At 38.5% G+C, this 17,870-nt stretch overlaps 1 protein-coding gene across 1 annotated transcript; it reads left to right on the forward strand.

Annotated features, from left to right (window-relative positions):
- The first annotated feature begins 3,685 nt into the window (after window positions 1-3,685).
- LOC139949459 (sushi domain-containing protein 2-like) lies at window positions 3,686-17,332 on the forward strand. Its single transcript, XM_071947805.1, has 2 exons — window positions 3,686-3,896; window positions 13,921-17,332. Exon 2 carries the CDS (start codon window positions 13,929-13,931, stop codon window positions 17,319-17,321), a length of 3,393 nt encoding a protein of 1,130 aa, XP_071803906.1. The 5' UTR covers window positions 3,686-3,896; window positions 13,921-13,928; the 3' UTR covers window positions 17,322-17,332.
- Window positions 17,333-17,870: the final 538 nt, after the last annotated feature.

Raw genomic sequence — 17,870 nt, forward strand, 5'->3', positions numbered from 1 at the left:
TTGGATTTGTTGTACCAATTCAAACCCGACCAGACCCTGTGACCGCAATGTGCCTTAAATTGTAATAATGTATGTTTATAATTTCAGAATGTGACTTATCACTTTCAGTTAGCACTAAGAAAACCATGGCATGGTTGATTTTATTACATTTAAGGTTGTTATTACATTTATGGTTGATTTTTTTTACAGTCATGTTTGTTATTGACAACAGTCACCACTCAATCTATTGAAAAATTAAGCGTAACTCTAAATGGAAATATAATAACCATGGTATATTGTAGGCTTTGTATTTGAAATTGCTTGTATTTTTGTATGTGCTGTAAATAAGCAGTTGTTATAAAAAACATTACGATTAGACTTTTTGGCTGTTTTTAGTGAGACAAATGTCAAGTACGTGAATACGATAAAATAACTCAAACGAATGCTATTCTCTATAATGAAGTTAAATTAATCTTTTTTAAAATTCTGTTTTTACCGAACTAAGGAAAATTAGTATATTAGAAAAGATGTAAAATAATACATGGACATTGAATCAAAATTAACACTTGGGAAAAGGATGTTTGTTTTATTGCCAATCACGTCCGAATGAACACGACCCCAATGTAGCGCTTTACCGTATAAGGGGTGAAGATTTTAAGCTTCTCTTGACTAGAACAAAAAGTATTTCTTTTCTATACTGTTTGATGAGAAATAATTATCAAAACGATTTCCCGTTTGGAGTTTATCGGTCAATGAGCGTTTTAATTTGTTCATTCTGTCATGCAAAATTTGTAATCATATTTGTTACCCGCTCTGTGAAAATGAGTCAGATGTAGGCAATTTCGGGAATTGAGTTATATGCATGGCTGGAAAGAACACATCAGCAGCAGTTATTTGGTATGTGTCTAAGCTTTGGGTGTATCGCGTTGCCGAGTTACTCCCGTTTGAAATTAGCCACTGCACCATTTTTTGTGAAAAACGATTTACAAGTAAAATTATATTTTAAACTACCATTGTGTGCAAAAGGATACAAATTAGACATAAGTATGATCACAAAATTGTTGTTTTCATAGCTTTATTGCCTAAATGTAAGTGTTCTAAAGGTTAACCATGCAACTAAAGATCATAAAAAGAAAGAAAAAACTTTTTTTCTCTTTTTTCTCTCTCACATTTTCCTAATTAAACTGTCCATAACTTAATATTGCATTGGGCGACATGTGTGACTCATTTTCACAGAGTGGGTCACATTTTCACTATTTTCTTGTGACCCTGATGGCCGATCGATCTTAAACCTCTACAGGTTTGTCAGTATGTATACGGCGGATAACATAAAGGGCTTAAAGCCAGCAGCAATCATATGCTTGCTCAAGGTAGATTAAACAAAGTACGTCATGCAGCCTACAAATAAAATAAGACTCTACAAATACAAAGCAAACCTCTTAAAAAAATGCATCAAATATTTAGGCCTATACATATTTAAAAATTAAACACTTGTTTGTTTGTGATGTATGGTTTTTAACTTGCCATTATCCCCGTTCACATAATCTTAAGCAAAACACATTTAAAGGAACATTACTTAAGTGGTTTTGCTAACAAAACAGCTGCTGGCTTTAAGGCCCTTTATGTTATCCGCCATATAGGCAGAATGTGCGCAGGACGCCATTTTAGTAAGCAGATCTTTCAATGAAACAAACAGATCAATGCACTGTCAATAGGCAATGCTTTAAACGTTATAACAAAACATTTGCTTACTGAAATGGCGCCTGTTCCGTACTATACGTTTTAGAGCTCCGCAGTGCTTTGTTACTATGCAGTTTTGGTCATACAAAATAAATGAATTCAAACATTGGAAATGTTGATTGTTTGTAACTACACACAAACATAGGCCAGCTTTTGAGCTGGAAGTAGCAAAACTTTAGGCATGCCACGGATACGGACATCATGACAAGTTATGTATGCTTAAAGGGTGGATGCAGTGTTTTTTTAAATAGTTAAAACGATTAAACATGACTTTGTAAACCTGTATTTTTTATGATTTTTTGTCAAATGCACAATTTAAAAAAAAAAATAGTTTTCAAGAGATTAGGGGAACCCACCCCGCCCCTAAAAGGGAGCCTTCATTTGCATAAACTTGACGTCATGTCGGTAACCCGAGCCGTCGGGCGCCCTGGCTGTGTGCTTATAGAGACGTGTGCACTGTGTGGCCTGGTACCTAGGCGCGTGAGGTTAGGGACCAGACATTTTTTGCCGACGATATGTTTGACTTCCCGACGTGACGTCGATGGTAGGGGGCGGTAACCTCCAACAGTCCACAAAGGGGGGGCATGACTTATTCGCTAATTACGCAAGTGAGATATGTCGGGAATAAACAAAACACATTTTATTGATGTTCAATACATATATCAGAAATAAATGACAGCAAAATGATTAACTGTTTTATTTGAATTCACTGCAGCATCTCTTTAATAGAAATTTGTCAAGCAACTGTCTGCATGCAGCATTAATTGGGCCCAGATGAGAGACTTTATCAGTTTTCAATTTTGAAACTTTAAGGAACACGTTGCCTTGGATCGGACGAGTTGGTCAATAAAAAAGCGTTTGTAACCGTTTGTTATAAAATGCATATGGTTGGAAAGATGTTTTAAAAGTAGAATACAATGATCCACACAAGTTTGCCTCGAAATTGCGTGGTTTTCCTTTTACTGTTCGAACTAACACGGTCGGCCATTTATGGGAGTCAAAAATTTGACTCCCATAAATGGCCGACTGTGTTAGTCGACGAGGTAAAAGGAAAACCGTACAATTTCGAGGCATGTTTGTGTGGATCATTGTAGTCTACTTTTACAGCATCTTTCTACCTATATACATTTTATAACAAACGCTTTTCAAAGACCAACTCGACCGATCCAAGGCAACGTGTTCCTTTAACAAAAATGTCACCTTCGATACTTGGCCGCAATTTACGGTTTATTTTATTTGGACCGATAATGGCGAACAGCAACCACATGACGAAGAAAACTTGTCCCTACCATGTCACAACTCACTCAATACACAGCTGCCCACTATACCCGGTGCGCCATTTGTTGGTAAAATTGAGCCATTTGGTTGCGGTAAATAGCACAAGAATGGTCTTTGAAGAGAATAATGAAGAAAGAAAAAAACACCCTGCACCATTTTTTTTCTTGTTAAAATTTGCCTAGCCTTGCACATTGTGAAATCGCGTGCGATGAGCCGTTAACTTTACAATAGAAAGGGACTTCACCTTGACGTTGAGCAATGGGTGAAAATGTGGGTATTTCCATGAAGAGTTATCAAAGAACTCGGTACGTGCCAAAACACCTTTTCATGAGATTCCTTTGTCATATGCGTCATACTTCTATTAAAGGAACACGTTACCTTGGATCGGTCGAGTTGGTCTTTGAAAAGCGTTTTGTGACCGTTTGTTATAAAATGCATATGGTTAGAAAGATGATGTAAAAGTAGAATACAATGATCTACACAAATATGCCTCGAAATTGCGTGGTTTTCTTTTTACCTCGTCCAATAACACGGTCGGCCATTTATGGGAGTCAAAATTTTGACTCCCATAAATGGCCGACCGTGATAGTTCGTGACGTAAAAAGAAAACCGTGCGAGTTTTAGTGATACTTGTGTGGATCATTATATTCTACTTTTAAAACATCTTTCTAACCATATATATTTCATAACAAACGGTTTCAAACGCTTTTTAGTGACCAACTCGTCCGATCCAAGGCAACGTGTTCCTTTAAAAACCTAAACATATCACCAGATTGAAAAGGCCTGAAATACAAAGGGGGCATGTTTGGAAGGTGTCGTCATAACTCACTGTATACTTCACTTGGAAACATTGCATGTTCAAGCTCCAACGATACGGTGCAAAGTCGTCATAATATCAGGTAACATTACTTAATTGATCTGCAGCCGATTTCACGAAACTTTACGCATCTGCGTAAGTCCACTTGCGCAACGTTTATGGCGTGGGGTTGCGCAAGTGGACTTAGTAGCTAGTTGCGTAAAGTTTCGTGAAATCGGCTGCAGGTTATTTCACTGTTACACTGTAAAAAATTTGTGTGAATTCACAGTAGCTTTTTTGTTGGAAAGAATCAAAAATGAACAGCAGAAGTTGCCGTTTTCCTATTTCTCTGTGAATATACAAAACATATGCAGTCTCTAAACAGTGTGCTCCTATTCTCTGTAAATTTAAAGTAAGTCTGCTGTTGTAGGAACATTTTGTGACGGTACAGTGAACCCTTGAGGATTTGACACATTCTGCTGTTTCTGAACAGCCGGGTTGTCCTCTAACAGAACTAACTGCACTCTGATATAGCAGCTAATTGCCTTCCATTCTTAGCCACTATAATAAACTGCGGATTTAGGCTTTAATATCAGTGCTGGAAAGGGAAAACTACGGCCCTCATCATCGGTGTGGCGCGGGCGGGCATGTGTGGTGTAGGCTACTCAGTAAAGTAAAAATTGGAATGAAGACTCGTAGGCCCTAGTAGCCTAGAGCTAATTTTCGTCCGAAGATTACAGGATATGCCCCTACTCATGTAAAAAAGCATTGCATTTACTATCATAGGAACATTGTGGTGTCGGACTAGAAAGCTCTGAACTTTCCTTGGTTCATTGATAAAAAATTCATTTAACAGAGATCGTCCCCCCTAGCGTATCACACTACAGTGATTTTTCCCTGGTGGCCCTCAAATTTTTGCATTAAACAAAGAGAAGACGGGTACCATTACGAAGTTCTTGTCGTCTTCTGTGTGTGTGCGCGGCAAAAAGGGGAAAAAGTGATCAGCAGGAACTGGTTCAGACCGGCTGGATCTTCCGCCGTCGTTTGTGCGCGTGCGCTCTCTCCACCATCACGTCACATTGTGCGCTCACTTAACTTTTGGAAGAGTTTGTACTTGACCTTTGCTGATCAGTTTCCACGACAAAAAAATTACAGGTAAGATTAAGAACACTATTCTGTGTTATTAATATGAATATTATTACTATTATTGTAAGTCACATGGTTAACATAAGCCTAACGCTCGTTAGGCTTGAACATAAAATATGACAATTGGAAAATTTATCATGTTTAGCGACAGACGATCGTCAGATCGATGATAGACGTGATAGATGACAGATTGTGTGTGTTTGTGTGTGTGCATGCATAACGTCAACACAACACACACAGACAGGCTGCATGTGGATTTGGGATGATTTGTTGTTTGCCATGGTCCATGGACATGAATTATAAAGTTGTTTTTCTGGTTCTGGAAATGTCTTGTCTTTTGCTTTACTAGCTTTCCAATTTCAGTTAATTAAAATTAGCCTACCCTCTGGCTCTAGTTTACTAGTAGTATTTTACAACATGTCTAGTCGATCATCTGAGTCTGACTGACAATACATAGATGTCTTACTCTTAGTAACATTACATTACAACTAAAAATCAGCAAATTAATTCAGTAAAATGAAAATGAATGTGATTATTTCAGTCACAATTTTTTATACTAAAAATTCCTACACTAGGCCTAGGCCTACCTATTATTAACCTTACTACTGTTTTTTTACTTGGTTGGCAAGCTGATTTATACTAAACTCACTGTGGTGAACATATGAGCAGATGAGGATGCATTAAAACACATTTTTTAGCCTGGCATGCCAGGGCCGATTTCACAAAGCAATAAAATTCATCGCATGACAAATTTTCAGTATCACCATAGAGATTTGTATTGTGACATCACACTTTACTTAGCAACTACGATTGATTTGAAGTTACGATCAATTTGAGATCTTTGTGAAATCGGCCTCTGGTCTGGTAATGGTATAGTAAGTGACGATCCATTTTGTTTGTATCTTTTTGTCGATTGAGTGCTACTGCTAGTAGTAGTACTGTGTAGTACTGTTCTGTAGTAGTAGGTTTGTTCACAACCGCTAGAGGGCGCTGCGCGCGCTGGACCAATTTCCGTTAATGAAAACTGTGCCGCGATCTCAAGTAGTGCGCCAATTATTTAATAACTAATGGATCAGTTGAAAGTTTTCTTTAAATACTTTTCAAGTGGGAACATCTTCCAGTTCTGACTTAACCAGATATATTCGGGATTTGTTTATCGACAAAAGGTACAAGTACAACATCAATATTAAACCCTTACTTTTTAATATCATGAAATAACCAGTGAAAAATTCATCGCGTTTTGTATGCTCTTGTTATGAGAAATGCTGACAACAGCTTAAAGGGACACAAAGTATAGCAGTGTCATGGTAATTACCAATGTTGTAAATGGCCTCTGGTATTTATATATTTTGAATGTTATACATGTTTGTGATTTGTTTTCTTTTTCTTTCTGTATAAAGGAAACTGCAAGAAGCTCTGACTTTGACTGTGACACGGATAGTCCTGTACTGGCCTATGCAGGTAAAAAAAACCTTTGAAAATAACTGACATTTTAGTTCCCCAATTTAATTTAACCATTAATAATAACTTGAACATTGAATGATAATTTTCTCACCTGAAGTACATTTGAGTTGAAAATCAATCATACTTAAATTTTTGTGCATATGCTTACAAGGATAAGTATAGTATTACTGATGGAACTATGGTGTTTCCCATACTTAATAAAATCAATCTTAAATCAGATGGTTTATTGTTTCCAATAAGACATTTTGTCTACAGCTTTGTGCTCATATTTGAAATTGTAAAGTGAACTTGCCAACATTTTTCATAAAAACTTAAACTCCCACACCCTGGATCATCTGAAAAATACTGCAATATTTTGTGGTCAACAAAAAATGTCACCGATTCAACATTTTAAGCCCACAGATTTCCTATGCTCATTAGACTTACCACGTGTGTCTTAAAAATATTAACTGTGGGTAGATGTAAATAAAGATTTGGTAAAAAAAAAATACCTCATTTTATAACCTAAACTGGTCCTTTTGTTATTTGCATTTGCAAATAAATTGATGTTTGTTTAAATGCTTGTTTCTGCTGCAGGTGACAACCCCTTCCTGAGCGCAAAATGTGCAGTCTGCATCGAAAGGAATCCACTACTCCATTGCAGTGATCTTCTCAAGGGTCTTCAGATGTGGTTCGTGGTGTTCTATGTTTTCAATCTACAATACCCACCTAATATTGCAGCTACTCCTGAGTTCATGCAAAGGTAATTATTTTGAAGCACTTGTATTATTCTTCATTTTGGCCAAGTGGAAACAACTGCAGTTCAACTGCACTTAAAGAGCGGCTTTAATGTGACGTACTCATTTTCCAATAGATATAGTCCTCATGTGAGTGGTGAAAAAATTACAAGTCTCTTACCTCATGTTAAAGTGGTGTAATTGCCATTCTATTCGATACCCTCCAGTGCAAAATTTGTCAACGTTCAAAACATCCTACATGACATCATTCAAGAGAAAAATGGGTTCATTTTTGTACCGGTTGTTTTGGTTCATTCGTGACTTCAATTTGAAACATGACGTCATTGGATTATCAACAACTAATGAGTCTTTTCCATCCAAGGAGGCATTTTTTGGAAAATAAGTATATCACAAAATTGAATTTGACATTAAAGACCCTCTTTAACTGTGTGATTAAGTCTACAGTGCACAATCCAATAAATTCAGTAAAACTGTTGGAATAAATCAACCACAATTATTTTGTTCATAAATGCCAACAAAGATACAACCGCTTTTGTTCCAGTTAGTTTACCTGCCAAACTTGTGTGACTTAAGACATGCAAGTGTAAACCGAAATGAATACTTATTTTACACGGTACTGCAGCAAACAGTGCAATAGTGTAATGGAGCATAAAAGTTGGATTTTTGCAAAAATTAGTTGTTGTTTTTTTTCTGAGTGTGCTTACCCCCCATGAACATTTTGTTTGCATTTTTTTTTCTGTTCTGTGGATTCAGTGAACGTTTTTGAGTCTAATGGTACCATGTTAGAAGAGTTTGTGAGCAGCCAAATTAGTTTTACACGCAATTTCACACCGTACTGCAGCTGACTGTACGATGGGGGGGGGGATAGACGCTTTTGACTGGCATGGTGCAGCGCAGGGTTAAGAGCAATAGTCAAAAAAGAAAACAAACATTTTTTTAACAAACATTTTCCCTCAAGAGTATTTACTACTGTTAACTTCCTTTAAGACTACAATCTGTTTAGAACAATGCCCATCAACGAGTATGACAAATAAGCATAATCATACAAATCAACTTTAAAGTGGATACTGGCATACAGAATTAGATTGATGTGTATAATGTACAGTTTTGTATCTTTTTTATGTGCAGACTGCTGTTCAAGATTAGACCGGAAAGAGGCAGCAAGAGGTCCTCCAACACCAAAGGAGGGCCCAATAACAAAGTTGTACAACTTTGTACCAAGCTGAAAGACTTTGAAGAAATGTGGGTGGTGTAGAAGTAAAACAGTTCAGATAGCACTAAAGTTGAATGTTTTTTTTTAAAACAGCACTACATGGTGTATGTAACAAAATTCCTGAGTGTTTTAGCTAGTTTTCTTGTTAAAGTGAACGCTTTAACTGTTTTTAACTGTTTCACTCTTGAATTAACAAGCAATAAAGTAGGATAGGTTTGTCTCAGTTCATGACCCCCCCCCAAAAAAAAAAGAAAAAAAATAATACATAAAAAAAATAAAAATAAGCTTTGAAATTTCATAAAATTTACTTGGTGTGACAAACATGTAAAAAAAAAACACTAACTGGGGGAATTTTTTTTTTTACAGATGTTCGCTGTTACCCTGTTGGGCTTAATATCTGTGTTTTTCTCCATGCACTGATGTGGTCAGCACTGCATACTCAGTACTGGGTATACAGTGCTTATAATCTACATCAGTGTATGGATAAAAACACACAATTATAATTCTTTATCACCGATGCAAAATTAACATGAACATTTTCTCTTGGAACCAGTTCAAGTATGTACTGTATTTAATGTTTTTATAAGTATTATTGCTGCAATGCTTATAATAGACAGATTGAAATTGTATAATCATTAAAGACTGAACAAATCTTCCCTTTTAAGTAATTTTAAACAATGTGAAAAACACAATTTTATTCAAAAACATCACCTTCAGTACACATTTGCACACTGGCAGAAATTTAGACAAAAGGCCTATACTTATGAAGTTGGAAATACTGAGCCAGTGTTTCCATTGTCCGATCATTTGAAACTGTATGTAAGTTGCCTCAAGCCGACCTTTGGGGGTTCAAATTTTTGGCAAACTTTGATTGTTTTCGATAAAGGGGCACTTCAGACCAAAACATTTCGCAGGATGCATACAACCATGATCATCTTTGTAACAGTAGTCTTTAGGTTGAAAATGTTACACCATTTGTTATCAAGGTCATCACCAATGTATGAACCTACCCCTAATTAATAGTTTCTCTTGAAACAATTTCCATTATGAATTGAACACAAACGTAGTACGAATCGTGTTTTTGTTATTGATGCAATATTTATGGACAATAGAGACTGGTTGAAGTCGGTAATGTGTAATAGTTAAAACATGCAGAGTTGTTCACTTATTTAAAGAGGAAGGGAAATGAGCAATTCATTTTTGTGATGTACTCCTTCTTTTCCAATAGATAGAGTCCTTATGTGATCAGTGGGGAAAAATATCTCTAACCTCACTTTAAAATGATGTAAATGGCCATTGTATTCGATAACTTTCCGGGGCAATGGTTATCGAATACAATGGCAATTTACACCATTTTACAAGAGTAGAGACTTGTAACTTTCCCCCAATCACAGGGGACTCTACCAAAATTGAATCGGTCATTTCCCTTCCTTTAAGTCATTTTAAACAATAAATTATAATGTAAAAAAAAAGTATTTAAAAGTATTATTCCTTGTGTACATTATGACGACAGTTGCATTAGTTTGAGTGAATTTCAATTAAAGTTGAAAAAACTGTTAATGTTTTGTGAAACTGAGATAAAACGTGTGTGATATGTCTTTTATTTTCTTGTTTGAATTATATTAATGAGAGGGTGGTCAAGGTAGCAAAACAAAGCATTGTGTATACACAGAAGATTGGTCATCCTATGTGACATAACAGAGATTCAACGTAAACGCGCAGAAAGCAGTGTATGTTCTGTCGCAGAGAGTTGTTCGTGTACAAAACAATATGTTGATGAACAAAATCCTTCAAATAAATCTACTGTTGTACGGATTTCACAAAGAATTAAGACTAGTCTTATCTCGAGCTAGGACGAGTGACTCATCCTAACTTAGGACATAACCTTAACTTTTTTTTTAATATCTCCTAGGACTAGTCCTAAGTTAAGACTATTCTAAACTCTTTGTGAAATCGACCCCTGGACCCGTTTGGTATTTTGTCAAAGACCATTATTCTCACTTGGTAAATATCCAAACATATGCATGAAATAACAAATCTGTGAACATTTGGGCTTATAGTTTGTCATCGAAGTTGCAAGAAAATGTGACAGAAAAGCACCCTTGTTGCACACACATTTATTTGGATCAGCGTCTGTAAAGCATTTTAAAATGAGAAGATTAAGCTCAAATTCCCTTGTAAATCCATGCAGCTTGTAATAAAATTTAAGTTCAAGTAAAAAAATTACTTGGTCAAGTTTTAAAGATTTGGGCTTGAACAAAGCAAAATGGAGGAGTGGGACTTGAACCTCCGTACCGGCTCTCTACCAACTGAGCTATCTAGGCTTAAGTTGGTGATCTACGTATGCGGGTGCCAGTCACAGTCAGAATTTTTGCCTGACAATTTTTTTAATATATGTGCATGGTGTTTTTTTATATTCTAAAATTGCAACTTTAAATTTAAAGTTTAAAGTTTATTTGACTCAGAATTCACACATTAAAAATTATCACAACTGAATGAAAAATGTTGTTACTAACTGTTGATATTGTAATAATTTAATAAGAAAATACTGTTTGTACATGAATTATGAATAATAATAAAACAATAAAAAAGCGATTGGTAACCTTTATTTTTAGAGAGTGGGGGTGGGGGGTTGATCTGTTAACATGTGTACAGCAGCAGCTTTAAGCTTTCTCTAATTTGCCCTTTATCCGAACTTACAGTGAAACAAAAAAAACATGACAAGTGTTTGAAAATTGAACAAAAGTAATGTTTAAACCAAGTATCATAACCCTGCATTGATTATTACATGAGAAATCACGGCCGCAATGTAGCGGTCGTTGTTGACTGCGTTTGCCTATACTGCTGTACAAATGGCTGTCATATTGAAACTTTTGATCGCAACTCGCGAGCGGGGCATGTTCGCGCATGCGTATTTCTCGAACCCCCCCCCCCCCCAGATCATTAAACATTTTATTCAAAGGTATGCGACAAGGTATTCGTTTTGGTTCACGACATTGCAAAACAAATCGCATACGTGTACGCATATATTCGCGATTTGGTTCACGACATTGCATACGTGTGCGCACATATTCGCGATTTGGTTCACGACATTGCATACGTGTGCGCACATATTCTCGATTTGTTTCACGACATTGCATACGTATGCGCACACGTTTGCGATGTGCGATGTCCCTTCAGGGCCACCATACCTGAGACTTTGATGGCTGCTTTGATGAATTCTTAAACTGATTGATCATATCGGTCAAACTAATCGAATTTGAACCATCATAAAACGAAATCGAATGACCCTTTTCAGTAGCATTCGATTTCGCGCGAAAATGAATAGCGTAATGAATTGGCTGCCCATTTGCCGAAATGTTCTCATAAAAATAAAGCTAACTATTTTGCAAAAAAAAGTCAATCAGAGGTTAGACTTCATGACAAGTCGTTAGGCGCTGCCTATTTGTCTGCCTTTCATGCAACAGTCACAGTGCGATGTTACACATGCAACAGTCGTAGGTAGCGCGAGGCAGCTCTAATTGCGACTGACCCACACACACATACTGGGATCGAGGGTGCGGTATCGTCCCCGTAGCTACGCCGCGCTGTAACTACACACCGCGCTTAACAATAGACTGTGCAAGTCTCGCACGTAGCGAAAACGAGAACTTAATTCGAAAAAAGGTATATTTTTGTACAAAACCAAATTGTATTGAAATTGTTATTTGTTAAAAAATTCTTAAAGATTATTATTTATAACGTACTTTTTGTATAATTATTATTTTAATTCGTGTACATAATAATTATTTTGTTTAAATTAACGTAAACATTATACATTTATCGGGACGAGGATCGCTGTTCGACATCGACCTAGATGGTTTTTCTAACAAACCCCGTTTGTGAATCACGTCCAATTGGTGCGATCATCACATAGGTTCAGCGATAATGGGAACGTCAATTGGGTAATATTCTTAATTGTTTAGAGTAAACCGGAAACTGGAGGTCAAGTTTTTTTCTTTAGTTTTCTTCGTTAATTTGTTGAATTGACTTTACTTTTCTGTTTTTAATCACTTATTTTTACATTCCCAAGAACATATTCACTTTTTAGAGTCATAACTTATGTTAAACTAAAATTATTGACAGAACAAAATCTCCCCAACGTAAAACTCCATTAGGTTGGGACCACAATGGTCCCGGAAGTTCAATTTCTCGCGAGACTTGCACAGTCTATTACCGTATTGACTTCAAGACTAATCAGAGGTATGAATCCTGTGAGAGGTTCCAATAAAAAGCAAGTTCCTACCACTGACAACGCATGTTTGGATGGTTCATGCAAAGGCAATCAGCCGTATGAGTCTTTTGACGGAAAATTATGAAAAATACCTTATACATGATGTATGGCAATAAAACATGTTGTTCATTCATGCACATGGATTATGTGAAATGATTCCAGATGAGTTTGTATTGTAGTATAAGGATAGATTACTTAGGCTATAAATGAAGAGATATGTTGGACTTCAAAAAGAATTAGTCTTGTCTCGAGTAACTTGGGACTAGCCTTAAGTTGTTAATATCTTCTATAGGACTAGTCCTAAGTTATATATTAGGACTAGTTCATTGTGAAACCATTGTAAAATCGCACCCCGGGGTCAGTATTGATCCGGATCATGGGTCCCGGGGCTTGACCCAACTGTGGTTCAGGCTGATCCGGTAATGTGTTGGGATTTAAACTACAGATACAGCGCAAGTTTGACCCATATCTGAGCCATTATGAAACAGGGTTCAGGGTCACATTGATCCAGATATGGAGCCAAGAACCGGGTCCAAACTGGCACCGGAGTTTTGAGAGTGTGACACGTTTTCCACTTATAATAACACAAGCAGTATGCTGCCATTTTATAACACACAAACAAGGATGGATCATTTCAGTACACACCTAGAACTTGAGGAAATGTTTCAAAGACCAGTCAGCTCAACACATGCATAAAATAACAAACCTGTGAAAATTTGAACTCAATTGGTCGTCAAAGTTGCTAGAAATTTAAAAACACCCTTGTCACACGAAGTTTTGTGCTTTCAGATGCTTGATTTCGAGACCTAAAAATCTAATTCTGATGTCTCGAAATCAAATTCGTGGAAAATTACTTCTTTCTCGAAAACTACGTTACTTCAGAGGAAAAAGTTTCTCCCAATGTTGTAGAACTATCAACAGCTCCCCATTACGAGTTACCAAATCAAAAATTTTATGCTAATAAATACTTTGAGTAATGGACCCTTCCCATGAAATATGCTAATTACATTCACGCATGTGTACAGACCCTGTTGGTTGGCAAACGCCATAGAGTTGTGCACTAAGCAGACGCGCAATCGCGTCTGCGTGACGCACCAATTACCCGTGTACAAAACAGCGCGATGTTCCCTCAATTTGCCAACCAAAACGTTAGTGCGCACGCGCTATGTGCAATTCACATATTTCATGGGAAGGGTCCAATAGTGTCCACTGCCTTTAAAGAATCGGTTGTGGCAAAATGAAGTGATTTTTTTCCTGTATACTGATGCTTTATATCTTTACATTTTCTATTCAGTTTACAAAATGGAGAGCGTGGTGAGTTGTTGTGTCTGGTTGGTCACCATACTTGCACTCCATCAAGGTCAAGCTCAAGGTCAACTCACACCTATTGCGCCAGGTTGCAGTGGGATATCTAGAGGTACACACTTCATTGTTGGCTTTACTGATAACGTCCAAACCGGGATATCAAGCAGAGAGTTGTTCATTTTAGTGGTTGCATTCAACAATCAGCAAACCACAAGTGTGACCATAAGCAGTAAACATCAAGTTGGTGGCAAGCCCTTCACAGAAACCTTTGATGTAGATCAAAGTGGATTTAAACAAGTGCGGGTGCCTGTAGAACTGACAATGGCCGACACTGATAGAAGCTTCAAAACCATCCATATATCTGCGACAAACGAGGTCTCTGCATACGGTTTAATGTATCAGGACTTTACAACGGACGCCTTCCTCGGTATTCCAACGAACAATCTGGGTATGCAGTACGTGGTAATAACGCCAACAGGTACCCGTCCTGGCCATTTTGCCATCATTGGAACTGACACAGACTCCACCAACGTTCAAGTGACAATGCAAGGAACTGCAACATTTGAAGGAAGGTCATACGGCCGAGGTGACATTCTGAGTTTCACGTTGAGTTACCAAGAAGCCGTGCAGATACAAAGTGCGGATGACTTAACCGGGAGCATCATTCAAGCTGACAAACCCATCGCAGTGTTCAGTGGCAGCGAATATGAAATTAACCCTGGCTCTTATTGCGATACGCTAACGGAGCAGCTGGTACCCGTTAAGAGTTGGGGGCAGGAGCACATTTACACCGCATCCCGATCCACAGACAGGAACCAATACTACATTGTTTCCTACTTTCCAGGAACTAATGTTTCAATCCCGTATCGGGAGACTCTAACATTAAATGCGGGAGACTCATGGGAGGGAATTTTAGCTGGTTCTGGTGTAGTAACCTCAACGAATCCGATTTTGATGATGCAGCAACTAGCGACAATTGACGGCTTTACTGTCGATCCTTCCCTGATACAGGTACCGGCTGTAGAGCAGTTTGGGTCTAGGTTTGGGTTTACGACGCCTCCTTATTCTGGAGGTAATGCAGAGGGTTTCTTTAATTTCATCACCATTGTCGTGAAAAGAGATGCACGTCAAACTGTTTACCTCAACAACGCCCCAATCATCGTTACTGACGGCATCCTATCCATAGATGAGCACGACGTTCCTGAATCTGACTACATCTCAATTACTATCCAAGTACCTATTGGGGAAGGCGTTTACTACGTCGACAGTCAGTCGTCACCAGTGTCTGTTATTGTATACGGTTACGAGGCAGATGAGACATACGGTTACGCTGCAGGTTTGTCCCTGAATAGTAACAAGCAGCATCTGAGTTTCACACCATACTTCCTGAGGGAGCTTGGTGGAGAAAGGTTCAGTATCACTGTACCTTGCGTCCAATACAGTTATGATGTTAGTAATGATCGAAAGTGCAAATTCTCTACAGGTGTTGGAGATGTTGTGGTTGATGGTGTTCGAACCGGCAGCTATACTCTTGAATGCATTACCCCTGCCTTCTACAAGAATGGTCTGACAGCAGTCTATGTATCCCTAGATGGTGGTAGCACCTTTCCATACTCTGGTGTCGTTTATATTCCATCAGAAGAAGACCTTCCACCACTCGTTACTGTCCAGCAGATGACCCAAGAAGCCGGTAGCCGTGTCATTGATCTCAACTCAGCTGACCCAATCTTAATTTCCTGGGATCGCACATTAGTCGGTGATGACGTTTCCCAAGTAACGGTGATGGTTCGAGTTTCAAGTTACAACACTAATGGGTTTCCAGTTCTAATAGAAGGAGTTGCTGTAAAAAGTAATGTTAGCAACAATGGCACTCTTTATATTCTTGGCGTGGACTTGAAAACAGTTATCAATCCCACAAGTGACGAACCTTCTCTTGTAGCGTTTTATGTCACTCAATACAAACAGCGGCGTCGAAGGGACAACGTTTACGCTCTAAGAATCTATTCTGGGTTAATGCACGTAATCAAATCAGTTGCAAATATCCCATGTTCAGTTTTCAGTCGTCAGTTGGATGATGTTGCTTCTGGCTTAGATCCATGCCCCTGTACTTCAAATCAAGCAAATGTGAATTCGCTAAACTTTGTGGAAGCAAACTTCTTCAATTCCTTTTTCCACCCCGGGGCGAAGAACTGTTTTAGGTCGACCACATCCTCGTCAACAGGTTCAGGTCAGCAGTGTTGCTATGGTGATAATGGAGACATCCTAGTCGGCTCCCCTGGAGGAGGAACAGCCGATAGATTCGCACCTGGGGATCATTTCTGGCTCCATCAATGGTATGACGTCTTGCCATGGCTCGGATGCTGCAAACTGTCCGACAACTGTGAGGCGTATTACGACAAACGACCATCAGATGACTGCTCTGAGTACGTCCCTCCTCGACCTGCTGGAGGTACAGGAGACCCTCATATCACGAGTCTCGACGGGAAGAGGTTCACCTTCAACGGAGCTGGAGAGTTCCTGATGGCTTCATCGGTTCTTCATAACCTGACCTTCCAAGCCCGTATGGAAGTCTACCGAGATACCAACGCATCAGTGTATACTGCAGTCGTCATTCAGACCAACGATTCCGCGAAGGTGCAGGTGCAAAGGTCTAACATGAATCATACCATGATCCTTGTAGATGGTGAAACGATACTCCAGGATTCCAGCCCGATTCCAGTTCAATACCACAAGGGCCTTCGAATCAGCTTCAATCGAGACTTATCAGAGATCAAAATCGCTTTGAAATCTGGTGTTGCTCTCATCGTTTACGTCAAACCAGAAGTGATGTCTTTTATTGCTCAACTGGACACAAAGTTCAAAGGTCAAGTTAATGGTCTGTTGGGTAATATGAACGAAGACCCGAATGACGATTTACAATATCTGAATGGCTCTTCATTAAACACTAATGCATCGCTGTATGAGATTCATGAATTAGGGTTGGAGTGGTTAGTTGCCGAGGAAGACTCCATTTTTACCTACATTTCCCCTTACGACTACAAAACGTACCTATTCCCTGAATTCTCCCCAAATTTCGTCACTCCTGATCCAAATCTCATCAGTCAAGAAATCAAGGACCTCTGTGGGGAGTCATTTGAATGCATTTTCGACGCCATGACGACTGGTAGCCTGTCGTTTGCCAACGAAACCCTCCTGGTAACCGGTACCTTAGAGACTATACAGTTGATGTCCTCCATTAAAATTGTCAGTTGTGGATTTCCGGGGAAAGTAGAGAATGGGAAAATAAATGGGTCAGTTTACTTGGAGAATTCCACCCTAAGGGTCAGCTGTGACGGTGGGTTTAACCAACAGGGGTCTGCCTCACTCTGGTGTCAGGGTGATGGTCAATAGTCTTCCGATCTGCCTGTGTGTGTTGCAGAACCAATCAAGGTCGCAGTTGTTTTACTCATTGCTCTCGCTGGTTATACAGCTACCGTCTTGACCGTATTGTTCATACGGGCCATTTGTCTTCACACACAAAATCCTCGTAGGCCTAATCGAATTTAGGGGTTACAGCTACGGCTGCGTTAGTAAAGGATGTGGTGTTTCAGCACCGTTGCCGTCAATATGGACACGGCTTGTAGTTCAGATATAGTCATTATGCACATGACGTCACTGGAATAGTCTTCCTCTCATTGGAATAAAATACAAATCATTGGTTCACCAATGTGTCGTTGTTTTATCTCTTAGATATCAAGGCGTCGACATCTACAAAATAAGTCTGTTTTATTGGTCAAGTATGCGTTATAAAGGTTAAGATCACACGTGTCGAAGTTGGGGGAAGGCTAAATATCCATCAATTCAAGGGTTATGATCGAAAAATATAAAAAGCTACATGAACATACTACTTGTTATACTAATTCAAACCGACCAGACCCTATATGACCACAATGTGCCTTA

The sequence above is a fragment of the Asterias amurensis genome, chromosome 17 (genome assembly GCF_032118995.1).
Source record: "Asterias amurensis chromosome 17, ASM3211899v1".
Classification (NCBI taxonomy): Eukaryota; Metazoa; Echinodermata; class Asteroidea; order Forcipulatida; family Asteriidae; genus Asterias; species Asterias amurensis.

Excerpts from the sequence above, each read along its gene's own strand:
- LOC139949459 (XM_071947805.1), top strand. The coding sequence starts at position 13,929 with ATGGAGAGCGTGGTGAGTTGTTGTGTCTGGTTGGTCACCATACTTGCA.